The sequence below is a fragment of the Triturus cristatus genome, chromosome 7 (genome assembly GCF_964204655.1).
Source record: "Triturus cristatus chromosome 7, aTriCri1.1, whole genome shotgun sequence".
Lineage (NCBI taxonomy): Eukaryota > Metazoa > Chordata > Amphibia > Caudata > Salamandridae > Triturus > Triturus cristatus.
In genome coordinates, this window is record NC_140590.1 from 1,358,338,273 (window position 1) to 1,358,358,585 (window position 20,313).

The following is a 20,313-nucleotide window of genomic DNA, read 5'->3' on the forward strand; positions in this document are numbered from 1 at the left end:
ATCCGTTTACAGCAGTTTGAGATACGTCAAGAAGCGCGGGCCTATATTAAGACGGGCATGAAGCGCAAACAAATATACCCAACTGAGGGAATCAAACGCCTTATCCATGTCCGCCAGCAAAAGGGCAGCCCGAACTCCCCTTCCCTGGATGACAGCTATTGCATTATGCGCCCACCGGATATTGTGGCGCGTGGCCCACAGAAGCATAAAGCCCACCTGATCCAGATGAATCAAGGTAGTTATGTGAGATTGGAGGCGATTGGACAACAATTTGGCCAGTATTTTGGCCTCGACATTTAGTAGTGTGATGGGCGATATGAAGCGTGTTGATCTGGAGGCCGGCCTGGCTTATTGAGTACAACCACTTCCGCATGTCTCCAGTCCCGCGGCAGACAGCCCCTGTCTCTAGCTTTTTCAATGACTTGGAGATAGTGCAATCCTAACCTGGCGAAGTATTTCTTATAGAATTCGCAGGGAAACCCATTCAGGCCCGGCGCCTTTCCCAAGTTTATCTCTCCCAACCCAGTGCAGATCTCCTCCTCAGTGAACGGGAGTTCCAGGTCTGCCCGCACGTCATCAGAAAAGGTGCGAGGTCGGCTATAAAGCAATGGATCACATCCTCCTGTAGGAGTTCTCTCAGGGTGTAGAGTTCCGCAAAATACTTTGCAAAACCCTCAGCTATGAGGGAGGGGTCTTTCAGAACCCGTCCATCTGGGCCTGGTATACTTGGGAGAATCTGGGGCTGCAAAGCCCCTTGGCATAGTCTATGCAGTAATTTACTGGACTTGTCGCCCCATTGATAAATTCTGCTGCGGGACCCTAACCACGCAAGGTGGGCCTCGTCCATCAGGGTATCTGCATGGGTTTGTTGCGCCAATACCAGCTGTCGGCGCACTAAGTTCCCTCCCTCCCCCCTACTACGTTGCTCCAACTCCAGCAACTGGGCTGCTGACCGCAGAAGAGCTTCCCGCCGGGTGCGACGTGCCGCCGCGCAGTAGGAAATGTACCGACTCTATTTTTCACATTTTTTTGCGCAGTTTTATGTAGTGCCAACACCACCCAAAGTATTGGAGCCCTTTACATTATCACTAGTTACTTTTTTTTGTGCAGTTTCAAAAAGCACCAACTCTGCCCAAAGGCATTGGAGCACTTTACATAAGCACCAGTTACTTTTTCGTGAAGTTTTATATAGCTCTGCCAACTAACACCACCACCCAAAGCTATTGGAACTCTTCACATAAGCACCAGTTACATTGCAGTGAACTTTTATATAGTGCCACCAACAACCAACACCACCCAAAGTATTGGAGCACTTCACATTAGCACTAGTTACTTTTTTTGTGCAGTTTAAAAAAAAGCCACCACTGCCCAAAACTATTGGAGCGCTTTACAAAAACACCAATTACGTTTTAGTGAAGTTTTATATTGTGCCGCCAACAACCAACACCACCCAAAGGTACAGGGCTTCTAAGGTCTAGCTGCTAGGGCTTCTAAGTTCTAGCATTGGAATGTGCTCCCTCAGGAGAGTGGTGTGGTGGACTGGTCATGCAGGCGGAACCTGGTTCCCCAGTTCCAAATTCGGCAGCTCGGGCCATAGTGCCACATCCTCTCCCTCATTGAACTCCATACTTACCCACTGAGAGAAACTCGCACTGCCTTCAGCTACAACCCAATTGTGCCCCGCTAGATACACCTGGATGTGACTCAATTCAAATTATGCACGACAAGAGTAATATGCTGCCTGAAAAAAAGCTAACAACTTCCTGGAAAACGCAAACCCTCATAGGGAATGCAAGATTAAGTAAAGCATGTGAAATGTAAGCAGAACATGATTACCTTAACACTTTTACACTCATTCAGAAATCAATGCGTGTTTTTGCCTGAAATGTTAAGCAGATGACTACAGAGCCCAGAAGGGACCCGTTTCAATGTCCATTGCTTAAATCCTTACAAAACGTAAGTAGTATAGTTTAAAAAGACAACATACCTGAACAAAGAGCAGCAGTACACATTATAAACTAAAAAAAGGAAAAGAGGTGATCAGGATCACATTAAAAGTTTTCCACTCCAGTCATCAACCAGGTATTGCAGAATCTCCAGGAATGGTGCACTTCCACACCCGGGAAAAACAATGCTGTTCAAAGAATGAACAATTGATGGACAGAATGCAGAACAATGTCATACATTCACCCCAGTACAGAGATCTGGGCCTAAATCCATCGTTTTTTTGCTCACCATGCCATTCCAGTTTGAACCCAGCCATATGCAAATCAGTCTTGACCCTCCGCCCAATGGGAACAGTCCAGCCCGACCTGCCAGGCCAGATCCTTACAGACCTAGTGGTCTGCTGACCCCTGCAGGCCACCCTCTCTGGGAGTGCAAGCCATTCCAAATGGGGTCACAAATTTCACCTGCCTCATGAATGTCAATGAGGCAGGCAATTTGCAACCCCATTAGGAATAGCAAACAGTGTCTGAGACACTGTTGTAAATTCCAATTTGCGACTCGCAAATTGGTAGGGTCATACATCTGCCCCTAATTCCTAATAAAGAGGGAAGAGAATCCAGAGAGATATTTGAGGGTGGTGGGACAACCTTTTGTACCTAGCCAGGCGGCTGGCAGCAGGTTGGATGACGCCAAAGCTTGGCCTCTATTACGCTGAAAGTGCATGACCATCTTGGCTAGGTATTCAGTGGTCTGCCTTGTAAAGCTTTGTGGACCATGCCGAGTTTTTTGATCTACATTCTTTTTTAAACAAGATACATTACTCAGATCGAAGGCCAGCATAAGTAATTAATGTCAGAGATGTGACCTGTTTCTTATAGAATCAAGAGAGGGTTGGCCAGTGAGTTCCGGGTTATTTGCATTTTTCTCAGAGATTAATGATAAAATTCCAGCAGGATGTTAGTATTGCTAGAACTAAGACAAGGCTGTCTTTCCGAAGTCTTTGATTGTAAAGTGATTTTGGTGACTGCATTTATTTGAGGTTTAAAGTTGATTGGAATCGGCATTCAGCACCCGCCCTACCCCGCACTAATTATGATCTCACATTTGCAATAATTAGGACAGGTTCCATGATATCATTGATGACAACTGAAATTACGTCAGTGATGACAACACTGTGGATGGTGGGGGCCCAAGTTATAATTACTTCAGTTAATTATACCTATTGAATTTCAGTGTTATTTAAATGTAAAACATTACATGTTTACTGTCATTTTTACCTACCTGTAATGTCACTTTAACCTTTGTTTTTTCCCTTTGAATGTGCATATATATATGTGTGCGTGTGTGTATATATATATATATATATCTCCAACACAAGCCTGCAGGTGTGGCTCAATGGTAGTGCATATGAGCCAAAAAAACCACAGTGCCGCGGCTCTATTGTATTTAGCGTGTTTATTTTCAAACGTTAGCAACAAACATCCCCCAATGCGTTTCAGAGCCTTCCGCACCTTGGTCACGGGTTTGTAACCCGTATACGTTGCTTTGTGGATGCCATGCAAAAGAATAAAACTTGTTCATATATATCTTCATTCCTTGCTGTGGGCTGTACACCTTCTCGGGTGGAGGGCAGGCATTTGGGGTAAACTTAAAGGACTGTTTTGTAAACAAAAATAAGGTAGCCATGTCTTACCTATAAGTCATGTGTGTGGTTGAGATTTTTTTTCTTCTAGTTGCTTAAATGATGTGGATGAACCATTTGCGTCCCGAAGACCCTAAACCACAGCTCTAGCACTGTACAGAAACTTGCAAAAGATAGACAATGGGGAGGTCCTTTGATGCTGGCCTTCATGGCAATTAGCCTAATGGGCAGTATGTTTTGTAATTAAGAAGGGTTGCTTTTGCTCATAAGACATTAACCTTTGTTCATACATGCCTCAGAAATTCACACAAAAAAGTGAAGTATGATTTCAAAGCAAAACATAAAAAATACTGAAACTTAGTGCTGATGATAAGCCAAGCAAACAAAAAACTGTATCCCCTCCATGCTCAACTTATATGTATACAGAGCCAGTGGTATCTATATGAAGGAGAGCCAGTCACCGTTTTAGTTGTTTCATCCTTTTGTCGATTTATGTTTAAAAAAAAAAAAGTCATACTGTGAATGTATTGTGACCATCAATGTGCACATAAGCTTACATGAATAAAGAAACATTTCCTTACATTCCTAGGGAAGAAAAATGTTTGTGCAAAAAGCTCAAAAGTCCTCCACAAACACCAGGCCCATTATTCAAATGTGAGTCCTGGGGGGGGTGGGAAGTAAAGTGAATTTGTTTAATCATAGAACTACCTTACTGTGAGGAAGGGAGTGAGCTGGAAATGCTATGAACTGTTTACAACCTTTGTCTTAGATCAGTAATGTTACTGCCCAGTCTCCCTTGATGCGTTGTCTCGGTTTCTCCCACTGCCCTGCTGTTCGAGTGGCAAGGAGAGGTGAAATGGGACGGGTTTCACCAGGACTTGGACAGTGTTCTGGTTCTTCAGCTGCAGTTTCTTCATGAGGGCCAGGGCCGTTTCTATCATTAGGCAAGACTAGGCGGGCGCCTAGGGCGACAAAAAGGGGAGGGCGGCAAAAACATGAGTTTGGGAATATCTAATGCATTAATTCTTCTAGCTTGGATGACAGGGGGAGAGAGTGATGGTAGTAAAAGGGAGGGGGCGACATTTTTCAATTCTCGCCTAGAGCGGCAAAACAGATAGAAACGGCCCGGATGAGGGCGATGGAGTGCCACGCCCCCGTCTGCTGCGAGCCGCACTAAACCAGTGCGAACAACATGATGGCAATTAAATGATTTCATTGCAATTTTATTTTACACAGGGTGCACCGCAGCGGTCAGACTTCGCCGGAGCCAGGAGAAATGAGGAGTGTGTCCTCTGCTGCATGAAGGACTAGAATAGTGGCAGCGAGACACTGCAAAGTGCACAAGTCAGTTTGGCCGGCTGTCTTGCACCGGCCAAACTGACATGTCCACTATGAAGTTCTCCACCCAGCTGTCTTAGACAGCTGAGTGGAGACCAAGCACAGACCTCCAGGGCCTGAAGGAGCGTCTAGCCCTCTCACCCCATCCAATCCAGGTGCTGCTCTCATGCTGGTTAACAGCATGAGAGCAGCGTCTCGATTGCTTAGGGAAGTTACCTTTTCCACTCGTGCCTATTGGAGCGCAGACTGTGAAGGACACCGAGAACGCAGCCCGAATAAGTACATTTATTTTATTTTATTTTTAATGTTATTGTAATGCATGCATGTCTCGGAGCTGACAATGGTGCTTGGCCCTTACAACTGCAATTAATGCCTGTGAGTATATCTATTACTACTTAGTATGACGGCCTGAGCTTTTCGATCTGCGTAAAGACATGCCATTATTGGCCAGGATGCTGCAGGTGTCAGTAACGACTCCACAAAGTCATTGAGGGGACATCTACAATGGCTCCTTCCACATATGATCTCATAACTGAGGACATCTGTGAGTTCATCTGAGAAGTTTAATGTGAGGTCGCCACCATTGCATTGGGCTATATTGATTCATAGATAACCATCATTGGTGCAGCCCAGCGTTGCCTAGGTTTCTGATCATAAGTATAACATCAGTGTAGCAGTTTTTTAGAGTGAGTCTGTATACATTTTTTTAAAGAAGTGCTTACCTTTATGTCCAGTTGATCTTTGTGCACTATGATGTGGTCCTATTCATGTTCTAAATGAGATTTTTAAAATATTTTGTAGAAGAACTTTATTTAAAGAGGTGGATTTATGTTCAATTGTTGATCTCGTGAGAGATCTAAATCAATAAAATTAGATTGAAATTGTGGCCTATCGAGTCTTCAGCAAGAGAGCATTTTGTTCAGGTTGGCAGCTGCATTGGTGGGCAGCTTGTGATCTTGCACATAATAGAACCTTTTTAGGGACCTTTTCAAGTTCTTTAACGTGGGGTGTGCAGGAGAGAATTGGACTTTCATGCAGCTAGGATATTGCCCCCTCCAGCTAACAAATTCCATTTAAATTCTCTTGCCAGTTGATGAATGGCTGCAGGTATTGTCCAGTGGAAACACTTTTTATCATTTAATTCATTCAATTAGATGAAAGGTCCTCTCCAGGGTGCAAACGCGCACAACTCCATGCTTTTGTTGGTCTAATGAAAAGAGCATAATGATGTGCCTGAAACCACATATTGTGCTCTCCGAGGAAATGTTGAGCTTTCTGTGCAAAGGTTGCAACAAGGTGAATTTCCCCCCTTGTATGGAGTAAAGTCTCTTACTCACATCCCCATCTACAGAGTTTGCAAGTAGAGCGCCAACTCCCTCTGCCCTATCCCTGTACAGCATACTTGGCAAACAGCACTCTAAATTTGGCCATGTGTATGTTTCCAATTCCGTGCTGCTTTTTTAGTGGCATAAAACGTTAGTTATACTGTCTTATCTGTGATGTGTTTACCTGATCCTGGCCTAGAATGGAAAATGTTGATTTTCCCGGATCAGCTTTGCCAACGAGCATTAAGGACCTGTACGGAAGTAATTAAGCGAAGTGTAAAACGTCCCCTTGAACACATGTTACATTGTGCCACAGTGCCAAGGAAAGATGCACCATTTCATATTCTTCACGCTGATTGACAGAAGCATGAGTGGGCCATGAGGGTAAATGACAGCTGCTCTTATACCAAGGTTTACATACACTTCCACAAGTTTGATGTGTGTGTAATCTTTTTCTGCTGCAATGCACACACAATATTGCTGTTTGCTATTCTTGATGATCGGTATATTACATTCTAATAAAAATCAAATGTTCAGTTGAATGAAATGAGAGGACGTTGTCCTTCCCTCTTCCCAGTGAAATCATCTCCCCTATTAAACCCCTATTGTCCGAACCCTGTTCAGAGGGCCACGGGGCGATCGGGAGCTTCTGGGCCCAACCATGAGGGCTGAGGCCTTTTCTCCTGATAATCCGGGCCCGACCTATGGTTCCTGAAGAACTGGGCCAAGTACCCCCCTCCAGCGCTTGACTTTCAGTGGTAGCGCTGGTCGAGCAGTCCAAGTCTTGGGGGCGGGGGGGGGGATTGAAAGCTTGATACAGGGGAGTAAACACACGTGCTGCACAACTCTACATAATAATTTGATGTAGGCCGAGGATAGTGACTCCAGTGACAAACGTAACAAGCATTGGCATAGCCAATAGGTCTCGCCTTTGGGATGTTATAAGTATTTAGCCGTGCAGCACATTATTCTGGGTGCTACAACATCTACAGTTACTTGATATGCCACTGGTGAATGGCTATGCCGTAGCTAGGAGCAGTGCAGCCTGTGGTCCCTGAGCATGATAACAATGCCATTAATTTGTCCTTAAACGTTCCGTTCAATGATATTACTGGTCACATTTCATTACTGTTTCTGTTCTGCTTCCTCTGAATAAGTCCAGCTGGTCGTATTAACAACAATGCACGTGCATAACTTAAAGGAGGACGTCCTTTGTTTTGTATTTCATGGGTCAACCCGAAGAAAGAGTTCATGCACTTCGAAAGGAAAGGGGGCGAGCACAGGGCTAGGTGTGTAACAGACTTTGTTTATACGTTTTTACGAAGCACTGGCAAGTATACCACCCCAGCTCTCTCAGTAATGAAGTTTATTTGTGGAATGTCATGTGTTGGTTGGTTGTTCTGGCAGACAATGGCCGTGTGAGAATTCTATAGCGCCATGGGATATTGAATTCAATTATGGCAAACTAACCGTACCTGTTAAAGGATGTAAAATCATAACGGTGCACTGATTAAATGTTTTTAACTGCTTAGGTTACAATCGTACATCGTTTTCTATGCCTATGAAATTATCCTTATATTGGTTACCATGGTAGTTTTTTTTTTTGCAGTTCTTATATAGCGTGAAATCGACCCACAGGTATTAGCATGTTTTACATGAGCACCAGTTACATTATATAATGGCATGTTCATTGTTCGTAAGCACAGGGAGATTAAGTGATTTGCCCAGAATCACAGTTGAGCCGATGCTCAGACTCCAACCAGGTTCCCCAGTTCCAATGTCGGAACCTGTGGCTGCTTCACTACATCCTCTCAAAAGTAATGGGCACATTACTTTATAAAGGCGTGTTTCAAGCTAAAACACTTTGTTTTGCAGTAAATAAAACAAGTGCCCTGCAACATATTGTAATTTGATGAAATTATTCTTTTGGATAGGGGCACATCCTGCTTGTTAGAGGTTGACCCACAGAGAGAGGCCTGTACAAGTTTTGGTCCCGACTGAAGTCGGCGCGACTGAAGTTTCACTCCGCACAGACAGGCCCGACAAGTGTCTCCATGGCTTACATTCATTTTTGAACTTTACATTTCCTTTGATTAAAGTAAAATCGCCGAACCTTTCATCATCAATCACTCTGTGAGCAGACAGCACTTCACTACTCCACACAACTCGTAGGTGAAATACGGAAAGTGCTGCCTTATTTTTCAAATATATTTATATGACAAGACTGCACCAAAAGTACCTTCACGTACTAGAACACAACCTACCCGCATGTGCACGACTTAACCGTATACGTACACAACCTACCCATATGTACACAAGCTAGCTGTATACATACACAACCTAACCGTATGTACACAAGCTTGTTGTATACGTAAACAAACTAAGCGCATGTACGCGACCTAGCCGTATGTACAAAACTTAACCGTATACGTACACAACCTAACCACATACATACAGCTACCCTTAACCCCTTACCTGCTCATGACGGAGCCGCTCCGTCATGAGCCACGGTTGCCGTGTGCTCATGACGGAACGGTTCCGTCATGTTACGGCCGTTGGCGGCCGCTCCGCCTGCGCGGCGCTGTTTCCCCGCCTGTGCGGGGGGACAACGCAAATGGGCGGAGTCATGACGGAACAGTTCCGTCATGAGCACAGCTCAACCGTGGCTCATGACGGAGCGGCTCCGTCATGAGCACAGCGCCACCGCGCTGCCCCCCCGCACCCCCCAGCACCGCGGCGGAATTCCCGCCGCGGTGAAAGGGTTAAAGGCACATATACACTCCCCATGCCCTGCTGTGTATTTTGCACTCCACAACTTAAGCAGACGTGATGGGTAAACTCCAGATTATTGCAACAGGGCTGCTTCACAAATGTCTATCTCCAAGACGTAAAGCGCTACAGCACGAACTGCATTGGTCGCTATACAAATGAATATACCAGGACCTCCAGGCACACACATGACACAAGGAGGCGCGGGTTGCAGAAGTGTTGTGAAAGCCCTGTGTGTAATAAATGACTGGTGATGCGGTTTGTGTTGTGGGCAGTGGACGCTGGAAGGCATTCAGAGCGCAGCGGCACAGCCCTGGCACAGTGGGCACAGGCAGCTGGCATGGGACTAGGCTGATGTCAGCTCTACCAATGGCCATCGGATTTCAGGTTATCCTTAATTACGTATTTAAATTCAGAAGGTGAAGATGTTAGTCTACAGCAAACTGGCTTATTGTTGCGATGTACTAAAAATGTATTTACATCCATGTTCATGGTGCAATTAACTAAGCTTGGTGAATGCGTACACCGACTAGTCTGCCTTTTAATTTTGCAGTAACATAACTCGCGCTATCGGATGAGATCTCTAGTACATTGTCAGTGTTCTTTGCATTAACTGTGTAACACTCAAACACACTGCTACAAAGACATGACGAAGTTTGCTACTCCTTTTCAGCCCACTCCTTAAGCTACGGCAGCTACTTCAAACATTGCTTCTGTTCAGAATATGGAAGCATTTAAAAATGATGATATGGCGAAGTACGTGATCTGTTTACAAAATGTGTGTTCCATGAGTGCGGCTGCAATACTTGGAGATTTGGCTGGGGCGGCCGTGGTCCTAATTATAATTAAAATGTTAGCTGCAGGGTTATGGTTGAATTGAGTTGCAGCGTTGGTATAAAGGGAAGCGCACGAATGTGAGCAAACAGCTGTTCAAAACTTCAAACCAAAGTGCTGCTGAAGGCTGGCGGTTCGCGCATGCACGCTCGCGTGAATGCAAGCTTGTCGCCAGCCAGCAGCACTTTGAAAACTCACCTACTAAAGTCTCTCCGAGCAGCGCATGCGTGCTGACTCAGCGAGACCTAAAAAGGCTTGTTCACTTCTACTGATCACTACACAGTATGCTGCTAACGCTGATCTCATGCTGCCTCACTAGTGACAAAGGCTGTAGCCTTTTGTCACTACGAGGGTAGGGCTTTGGGCGCCCCTTGCAGTCCAAAAAGGCAGCATACGTGAATGCCTATGTCATGGTGCGGATGCATGATCCGTGTTCACCTATGACAACAAAAATCAGCAGCAGGGATCCAGACATCATTGCATCTGGGGCACTCAGGGCAAGGGTACATGTCCGTCACCATGAGAGGGACTTTTTATCTCAAAACCTGTATACTCTGTGAAATGTCAGGCAATGCAACTGGACGACTCTTAAAAGTAGCATTGCCTTGTTTCTTAAATGATAACCTGGGTATTTTGTTGCTTTTAGGCGCTGGATGCGGATCGAGCAGTGTTGCAAAAAATGAAGAAAGCTGCCAAGGCAAAGCATCTATCAGGACAAGGTAGACACCTTTTCATTCAGTCTCTTACTTTGCTTGATTTAAAGGGACTTCTTAATGAGCACAGTAATTTTATTTATTTATTTGGGCCCGGAATCTTAAAATGACTTTAAATGCATTTTGCGTGCTCGCTTAGGAAATTTTGATCTTTCTATGGAAAAGGTGCACAATGTTGACCAATTAAACTCCCTTGAATGATTGTGGGAAGAATCTTTTTCACTTTCCTATTGTTCACAGTTTATGATCAATTATGTAACGTGTCTATTCACCCTCTGTGGTGTTGGCAACGAGTTTGTCAGTTTTAGGCAAAGCACAATCTGTGTTAAACGAACCAAGTTCGAGCACTGTCTATTGGTTCGAGCAGCATTATGTTCTCTATGGGTAAGCAGAAAGGGGTTTCCAGTGGACTACAACACATATCCATAGTAGGAATCAGACAAACAGGGTATGAATGAACTGAGATACCCGTGAGGGGGCTCTCCCTTTTGGTGTCTATCAACGAGAATGTTTGCTCTAGACCCAAACATTGATAATTCAAAGTGTGCAGTGAAATATATTCAGGTAAGAAGGTCTAACAATTCAGCAGGAACTAGGGACATAGCAGGGTGAACATTTTTGCATCCATACCTGGCTTGGCCACACCAATTCTTGTTTTCTGAAGGTATTTTTATGTAAACCAGAATATTTACCAGAAAGTTTACTTCTAAAAGGTGGGAACAAAGCCACGGTTTCTAGCAGGGTTGGACTGGCCATTCCGCCACTTTGACAATTCACCTGTAAGATAGAGGCTTGGGGTCTGCTTTCAGGGCTGGAAGGTCTGATAAGACCCAAGCATGCCCCTATGGCCCTATGATATCTGTGGACTGTACAGTGTGGGGTGGGTTGAACATATCTGCCAGGGCTGATTTTGATTTCCAGTCGGGCCCTGCTCTGTAGTCACAGCTGGCGAAAGTGGGGTGTGCTAAAGAAAAGAAACTCTAAATCAGTGGTTCTTAGCATGTGGTATGGGGACACCTGGGGACTACAACACCTGTTGAGGGCGCCCACGACTGTTTAGAAAAGTAAACATTATAATTAATAAAGCATGTGTTAGAACCGGCGGTCTCTAGTTGGCAGAGGTATACACTTCTGACAAATAGGGACCTACCAACTCTAGTCAGGGAAAGGGGATTACACACTCAGATAACCCCTGCTACCCCCTTGGTAGCTTGGCAGAGCAGACAGGCTTATCTCAGAGGCAGTGTGTTAAGCATTTATGACCACATACAGTAATAAAGTGAATACACTACAGATGGACACGACACAGAAGTTATTATAAAAATAGTATTTTTATATAAGGCTTAGCACAAGACCAAATAACGACAAAAATATACCACAGTCTTAATAAATACTCTTTGGAAGGAAAAATAATAGTTCAAGTAAGGTTTCTTCTTGGCAAATTGTTCTTTAGCAAAGTATTCTTCTGAGCACAGCTCTTTGGCAACAATGTAACCCCCACAGGAGTCACACGACGTCGAGTCTACAAGATTCCCAAGGTTCGGCGTCGACCGCGAGGAGCGCTACGTCGAGCCTGGAGTCGCAACAGACCCCACAAGTACAGTACCTTGAGAAACGGAGAAAACGATGATCCACGGCGTCGAGATGTCGGCGTCGAGGTCGGCGTCGATCGTGCCTCGGAGTCGGGTCAATCCGCAGCGGCGTCGAGGGATGTCGGGCCGGAGCAGCGCTCACGGCGTCGAGAAGGGCGTCGAGTCGATGCGATCAGCAGCGGCGTCGGGACGGGGTCGCTTGGAGGTAGAGCCGATACTCACTCCTCACTGGCGTTGATACCGGCGTCGAGACGGGGTCACTTGGAGCCGGGGCCGATACCCACTGCTCACTGGCGTTGCTGCTGGCGTCGAGACTGCAGATTTTCCCTTGTGTACTGGAAACAACACTTTCCAGCAATTCAGCAATTCAGTAGATGGTGAAGTCCTTTGGCCCTGTGACTTCAACAGGAGACTGGCACTCTTCCAGTCCTTGGAGATTTCCTAGCAAGTGTTCAGAGAGTACACACCAAGTTCCTCTCTCCTTGTTCCTTGGCAAAAATAAAGAAGCAGCTTTCAGGTTCCTCCACAGCAAAACAGCACTCTGGCAGAAAGGGGAGGCAAGTCCTTAGATCAGCAGGCTTCTTGTCCTTGGTACAGGTTTCCTTGTCAGAAGTGATCTGAGTTCTTGGTTCAGGGGTCCTTCTCTTATACCCCTTTTTCCCTTTGTTCCCTTTGTCCAAGCAGGGAGATTCCCACCATCTCAGGTTTGTTGTGGGTGTTGCCAGGCAGAGGCACCTGGCCTATTCACTGAGCAGGGCAGAGTCCTCAGCCGCCCAGCAGGAGGCGGAGCCAGTATTGTCACTGGCAGGAGCAGGGCTATCAGTCGCCCAGCAGGAGGCGGAGCCAGTATTGTGTCAGGCAGGGCAGGCTACTCTTCCCTCACTCTATGTGTAAACGCCCCATTCACCCCACACTGACTCACTCAGACCTCTGGAGCCACCCAGCCCCTGACACACACACCAAACCAGCAGAGACCGGTAGATAGTTGGACAAGAAAATAGCCACTTTCTAAAAGTGCTATTTTCAAACATAGAATTTAAAAACCATCCATCCTAAAGGGTGTGTTATTAAATTCTGAGTTCAGGGATACTAAACTCGACTTGCTACCATGCTCCCTGAGTCAGATAGATTATAATGGAGTTAATAATCAGTCTGCCCCGTCTGGCCTATTGGAGGCAGGTAGCCCTTCAATAGTGAAAAACGAAAATGGCTGTAATTCACTATTAGGTCATGCCACACACATCAGGGCATGACCTACCTTTTACCAACAATGCACCCTGCCCTAGGGCCTACCATAGAGGTGTCTGAAATGCGGCAAAGTGAAGGTTTAGAGACTGGTAAGTAGGTTTCCTTACCAAGTCGACATGGCAGTCAGGGACTGCACGCAGGCGCTGCGGTGGCAGGCCTGAGACACATTTTACACGCTGCTTCTGTGGGTGGCACAACCAGTGCTGCAAGCCCACCAGCAGCAGTTAACTTACACGCCCTTGGCACACGCAGTGCACTAGACTAGGGTCTGAACAGTAAATCAACCAAGCCAATCATGGTAACACCAATCAATGTACAATTTAACATAGGGAGCACTTGCACTGTGGCACTGATCAGCAGTGGCACAGTGCCCAAAGCAATAATCCAGCAAAAACATCGTAAACAGAGGAGGCAAACAGAAAAAAATGGAGGAGAGACTCATGCCAATGATGCCAGGTCTAACACGTGTCCCCTCCAGCTGAAATGTGGGGAGAACTACCCTTCACCCAGGGAGTCCTCATCACTAAGGCGGAAAAATCTGGACAGACCATCAGCATTGGCGTGATCTGTACCAGGGCGGTGTTCCACCGTAAAGTCCATCCCCTGTAGGGAAATGGACCACCTCAACAGCTTTGGGTTCTCACCCCTCATCTGCATTAACCATCTGAGGGGCCTGTGGTCTGTCTGAACCCGGAAGTGAGTCCCAAACAGGTAGGGTCTTAGCTTCTTCAGCGCCCAGACCACAGCAAATGCCTCACGCTCTATCGCACTCCACCTTTGTTCCCTGGGAAGTAACCTCCGGCTGATGAAGGCTACAGGTAAGTCTCGGCCCTCCTCATTCATCTGTGCTAGAACAGCCCCCACACCATGCTCTGAAGCGTCCGTCTGGACAATGAATTCTTTTGAAAAGTCGGGTGCCTGGAGGACCGGTGCTGTACACATTGCAGTTTTCAGGGTGTCAAAGGCTTTCTGACAGGCGTCAGTCCAGATCACAAGTCTCGGCTGCTTCCGGGAAGTCAGCGAGGTCAAGGGGTGCACAATGTTGCCATACCCCTTGACAAACCTCCTGTAGTAACCCGTGAGACCCAAGAAGGCTCTCACCTGAGTCTGGGTTTTGGGCGGTTCCCAAGCCAGGATGGTATCTATCTTGGGTTGCAGGGGGGCCACCTTGCCGCTCCCTACTTGGTGCCCCAAGTACACCACTGAACCCTGCCCAATCTGGCACTTACTAGCCTTGATTGTGAGGCCTGCTCTGCGCAGGGCCAACAACACTTCCTGGAGGTGGCGCAAGTGTTCCTCCCAGCTGGCGCTGAACACTGCTATATCGTCCAGGTAGGCGGCGCTGAAATCTTCCAGCCCGGCCAATACCTGGTTAACCAACCTCTGGAATGTGGCAGGGGCATTCTTCATCCCAAAGGGCATCACCCGGAACTGGTAGTGCCCATCTGGTGTGGAGAATGCAGACCTCTCTTTTGCCCCATCAGTCAAGGCGATCTGCCAGTACCCAGACGTTAGATCAAACGTACTAAGGTACCGGGCAGCCCCCAACCGATCGATGAGCTCATCAGCTCTGGGGATGGGGTGCGCGTCAGTCTTGGTGACCGAATTGAGTCCTCGGTAATCCACACAGAACCGAAGTTCTGGTGAAGCACCAGGCGCTGCAGCCTTTGGGACCAAGACCACTGGGCTGGCCCAAGGACTGCTAGAGGACTCAACCACCCCTAAGGCAAACATCTTGGAGACCTCCTCCTTGATATATGCTCTGACCTTTTCAGTCACCCTGTAGGCCTTGTGCCTCACAGGAGTGCTGTCCCCAGTGTCCACATCGTGGACACACCACTGAGTGACACCAGGGATTAAGGAGAACAGATCAGGGAATTGTACCAACAGATGGCGACAATCTTGCTGCTGCTCGGGGGTCAGTGTGTCAGAGAGGACAACACCATCCACTGACCCATCTTTTTCTTTTGCACACAGGAGGTCAGGAAGAGGCTCACTCTCCTCCTCCATCCCAGCATCTGTGGCAAGGAGCATGCCCACTTCGGACCTGTCTAAGTGGGGCTTTAACCGGTTGACATGCAGGACCCTTAAGGGGTTCCTGGGAGACTTCAAGTCCACCAAGTAGGTGACATCGCTCTTTTTCTCCACAACCTCAAATGGTCCAGTCCACCTGTCCTTGAGCGCACAAGGTTCCACAGGGGCCATGACCCAAACTTTCTGACCAGGTTGAAGCTCAACCAGAGTGGCATTCTGATCGTACCACCGCTTCATCTCTTCCTGGCTGGCCTCCAGATTTGCCTGAGCAAGATCTCTGAAGCGCCGAGTCTGGTTCCTAAAGGCCAGCATGTAACTATATACATCCTGGGGAGGTTTCCTGGGAGATTGCTCCCAGCCTTCTTTAACCAGACTCAAAGGTCCTCTTACCGGGTGACCATACAAGAGCTCAAAGGGGCTGAACCCTAGAGACTTTTGTGGTACCTCACGGTAAGCAAACAGCAGGCATGGCAAGAGGACGTCCCATTTACGCCTCATTGGTTCTTCAAGACCCATGATCATGCCTTTTAGGGTCCGGTTGAATCTCTCAACCAGCCCATTACCTTGAGGGTGGTAAGGAGTGGTAAACTTGTAGGTTACCCCACACTCCTTCCACAGAGACTTCATATAATTCGAAATGAAGTTGGTGCCCCGGTCTGACACCACCTCTCTGGGGAACCCCATGCGGGAGAAAACACCCATCAGTGCCCGTCCCACCACGGGGGCCGTCACTGTTCGGAGAGGGATGGCTTCCGGGTACCGGGTGGCATGGTCCACCAAGACCAGGATAAACCTGTTGCCCATGGCTGTCTTGGGGTCCAGTGGCCCCACAATGTCAATTCCCACTCGCTCAAAGGGGGTACTGACGACGGGAAAAGGTTGGAGGGGAGCCTTCTGCTTCCGCCCACTTTTCCCACTTGCCTGGCAAGTTTGACAGGTCCTACAATGGATATCTGAATCCCTTCTCATCTGGGGCCAATAAAAATGGGTGACAAGCCTGTCATAGGTCTTGTCCTGCCCCAGATGTCCAGCTAACGGAACGTCATGAGCCAACCCCAGTAGGAAGGCTCTGAAGCGCTGGGGTACCACCAGCACACGGGCTGACCCAGGCTCAGCAGCCTTAGGCTCGCTATACAGGAGGTCGTTCTCCCAGTAGACCCAATGTGATCCTGACTGATCACCTGTCGTTTGGGCTGAGGCCTGCTGCCTCATACCCACAAGAGAAGGGCACACTTTCTGCTCAGCACAAAATTCCTCCCTGGAGGGACCACCATCCTGCTGCCAATGGGTCAGCTCGGGCAGGTCTCCCAGTTCGGCCACTTGTTCTCCTGTCGGTTCCAGGGCATCCCCCTCAGGGTCTGCTCCCTCCTGGACCGCGGGAACGATGGGGGACGGTTTCCCGCGCCCCCTGCCCCTTCTCTTCACGGTTGGGACCTGGGCCATACTTTCAGGCTCCAGGGCCCTATCAACACCCTTACTGACTGACATGGACCGGGTGGTCGCACACACCCACTCAGGCAGACCCAACATTTCCAGATGCGATTTTCTCTCCACCTTAGCCCAAGGGGAGTCCTCCAAATCATTGCCCAGGAGACAATCAACAGGCATGGCGGGCCTCACAGCAACCTGAAGAGTACCTGAGACCCCCCCCCACTCAAAGGGAACTTGAGCTACCTCACACTGACTCTGTGAGTTGTCGGCAGCTACAACGGGGTAGAATGCATGCGGGACCACCTGCTCTCTGGACACCAAGTGACACTTGACAGCTGTCACACTCGCTCCGGTGTCTCTGAGAGCTTCCACCCTATGGCCATTAATGGTCACCCACTGCCTATATTTCTTAGTGTTACTAGGCAGAGGGGTTGGAGGGACCATTTCCACGTCTCCTAAAGAGACCAGGGACATTTCTGCGGGACCCCACCCACCGGGGGCACCCATCTCCTCCCCTCCCAGGGCTACACTCGCTACCTGACGAGGGGGTGCACGCGGCGGTGCATTCGAATCCTTCATGGGACACTGGGGATCATAATAACGGTGTCCCACCTGCTTACAGGCATAGCAGGTCATGGGGCCCCTGTGAACAGGTTTACCTGTCGGGGCCTCTGGCTTCTTTACAGGGGGAGGCTGGGAACCCTTCCCTTGGTTCCCTTGGGGACTACTTTGGGGCCCTTTCTGAAACTCCCTCTGTTTACCCCTGTCCCCCCCACTCTTCTGCTGGGGACCCTGCCCACCTTTGGCTGAGTCTCCCACTGGACCCTTGTGGACCCTGGTACTGACCCAGCGGTCCGCCTCCTCAGCAAGTTTTCTAGGGTTAGATAGCTTGCTATCAACAAGGTGCTGGCGTAGCTCTGGAAAACAGTTATTAGACAAGTGCTCCCAAGCAAACAAATCATAAAGAGCATCATAACTATCAACCTTGCTACCCTTTATCCAACCATCCATGGTTCTGCAGAAAAAAGACACATATTCAACCCACGTAGTACCAGGCAACTTCTTACATTCTCTAAGGGTTTGTCTGTACTTTTCTGGAGTTAAGCCATATCTCAGCATTAAAGCATCTTTCATATGAGTATAAGACATCCTATCCTCAGCAGGAAGGCTCAACAAGGTATCTCTCCCCTCGTTTGTAAAGCGGCTCCACAACCCCGTTCCCCAATCCTTCTCAGGGACCCGGTGGGCCAACAATGCTAACTCATATGCTTTAAACCATTGGCTAATATCTTCATTCTTACTGTAATCCTTGATCACATCTTTAGGAAAATAAAACCTACTTTCTGCAGGCACAGATGGAGTGCTGCCACCAGAGGGATTCAACTCTAAACTCTTAGTTTTAAGCTCCATCTCCCTCACCATCTTCTCACGTTCAAACGCTAATTTCTCTCTCTCAAAATCTAATCTTTTGCTCTCCATTTCAGCTTCTCTCTTGCTTCTCGCATTCTCTAATTCCAACTGCCCTCCTAATTTAAGTTTTGCCATTTCTAACTTGTACCCCCTCTCCTTCTCCCGGTCTTCTAATTCTTCGGGGGAAAGGCTCCTAGATGACGCACTACTGCCTGGAGATGACACTGGCCCATCTGCGGGCTCTTCCTCCTCTTCTTCCTCTTCCGGTACCACCACCGGATCAGAGGGATTTCTGGCCTCTAACCAGGCCTTCAGTGCTTTGAGGAAGTCGTCTTTCCTTGTGAGACCTGTGGTAGGAACTTTAAACTGCTTGCAAAATCCTTTTAGATCCTTTAGCACGTAGGAATCGATCTTCTCCTTATCAAATTCCCCCACAACATTCTCCACAGGTGTAGCAGCTCCGGCATTCTCCATGGTCAAAACTGGCAGTGTTTAAGAAAATAAGCTCCAGGAAAGCGGAGAACAAAAATAGAATATCCTACCAAAAACAGATTGTGGCTGCGTTATGGTCTGCTTTCACTATGTAGCGTACACTAATCACTGCACATGAGTCATAAATGCAAAGTTCAATCCTCACCGCTGACCACCAATGTTAGAACCGGCGGTCTCTAGTTGGCAGAGGTATACACTTCTGACAAATAGGGACCTACCAACTCTAGTCAGGGAAAGGGGATTACACACTCAGATAACCCCTGCTACCCCCTTGGTAGCTTGGCAGAGCAGACAGGCTTATCTCAGAGGCAGTGTGTTAAGCATTTATGACCACATACAGTAATAAAGTGAATACACTACAGATGGACACGACACAGAAGTTATTATAAAAATAGTATTTTTATATAAGGCTTAGCACAAGACCAAATAACGACAAAAATATACCACAGTCTTAATAAATACTCTTTGGAAGGAAAAATAATAGTTCAAGTAAGGTTTCTTCTTGGCAAATAGTTCTTTAGCAAAGTATTCTTCTGAGCACAGCTCTTTGGCAACAATGTAACCCCCACAGGAGTCACACGACGTCGAGTCTACAAGATTCCCAAGGTTCGGCGTCGACCGCGAGGAGCGCTACGTCGAGCCTGGAGTCGCAACAGACCCCACAAGTACAGTACCTTGAGAAACGGAGAAAACGATGATCCACGGCGTCGAGATGTCGGCGTCGAGGTCGGCGTCGATCGTGCCTCGGAGTCGGGTCAATCCGCAGCGGCGTCGAGGGATGTCGGGCCGGAGCAGCGCTCACGGCGTCGAGAAGGGCGTCGAGTCGATGCGATCAGCAGCGGCGTCGGGACGGGGTCGCTTGGAGGTAGAGCCGATACTCACTCCTCACTGGCGTTGATACCGGCGTCGAGACGGGGTCACTTGGAGCCGGGGCCGATACCCACTGCTCACTGGCGTTGCTGCTGGCGTCGAGACTGCAGATTTTCCCTTGTGTACTGGAAACAACACTTTCCAGCAATTCAGCAATTCAGTAGATGGTGAAGTCCTTTGGCCCTGTGACTTCAACAGGAGACTGGCACTCTTCCAGTCCTTGGAGATTTCCTAGCAAGTGTTCAGAGAGTACACACCAAGTTCCTCTCTCCTTGTTCCTTGGCAAAAATAAAGAAGCAGCTTTCAGGTTCCTCCACAGCAAAACAGCACTCTGGCAGAAAGGGGAGGCAAGTCCTTAGATCAGCAGGCTTCTTGTCCTTGGTACAGGTTTCCTTGTCAGAAGTGATCTGAGTTCTTGGTTCAGGGGTCCTTCTCTTATACCCCTTTTTCCCTTTGTTCCCTTTGTCCAAGCAGGGAGATTCCCACCATCTCAGGTTTGTTGTGGGTGTTGCCAGGCAGAGGCACCTGGCCTATTCACTGAGCAGGGCAGAGTCCTCAGCCGCCCAGCAGGAGGCGGAGCCAGTATTGTCACTGGCAGGAGCAGGGCTATCAGTCGCCCAGCAGGAGGCGGAGCCAGTATTGTGTCAGGCAGGGCAGGCTACTCTTCC

The 20,313-nt window shown here is 48.0% G+C and overlaps 1 protein-coding gene across 1 annotated transcript in view; it reads left to right on the plus strand.

Annotated features, from left to right (window-relative positions):
- The window catches only part of LOC146812057 (arf-GAP with SH3 domain, ANK repeat and PH domain-containing protein 1-like), a 1,117,518-nt gene that overhangs the window by 256,972 nt on the left and 840,233 nt on the right, over nt 1-20,313 (plus strand). Inside the window, exon 2 of the mRNA XM_085619062.1 lies at nt 10,502-10,574. Within this exon, the coding sequence (XP_085475188.1) occupies nt 10,502-10,574 (73 nt within the window). The remainder of the gene's footprint in view (nt 1-10,501; nt 10,575-20,313) is intronic.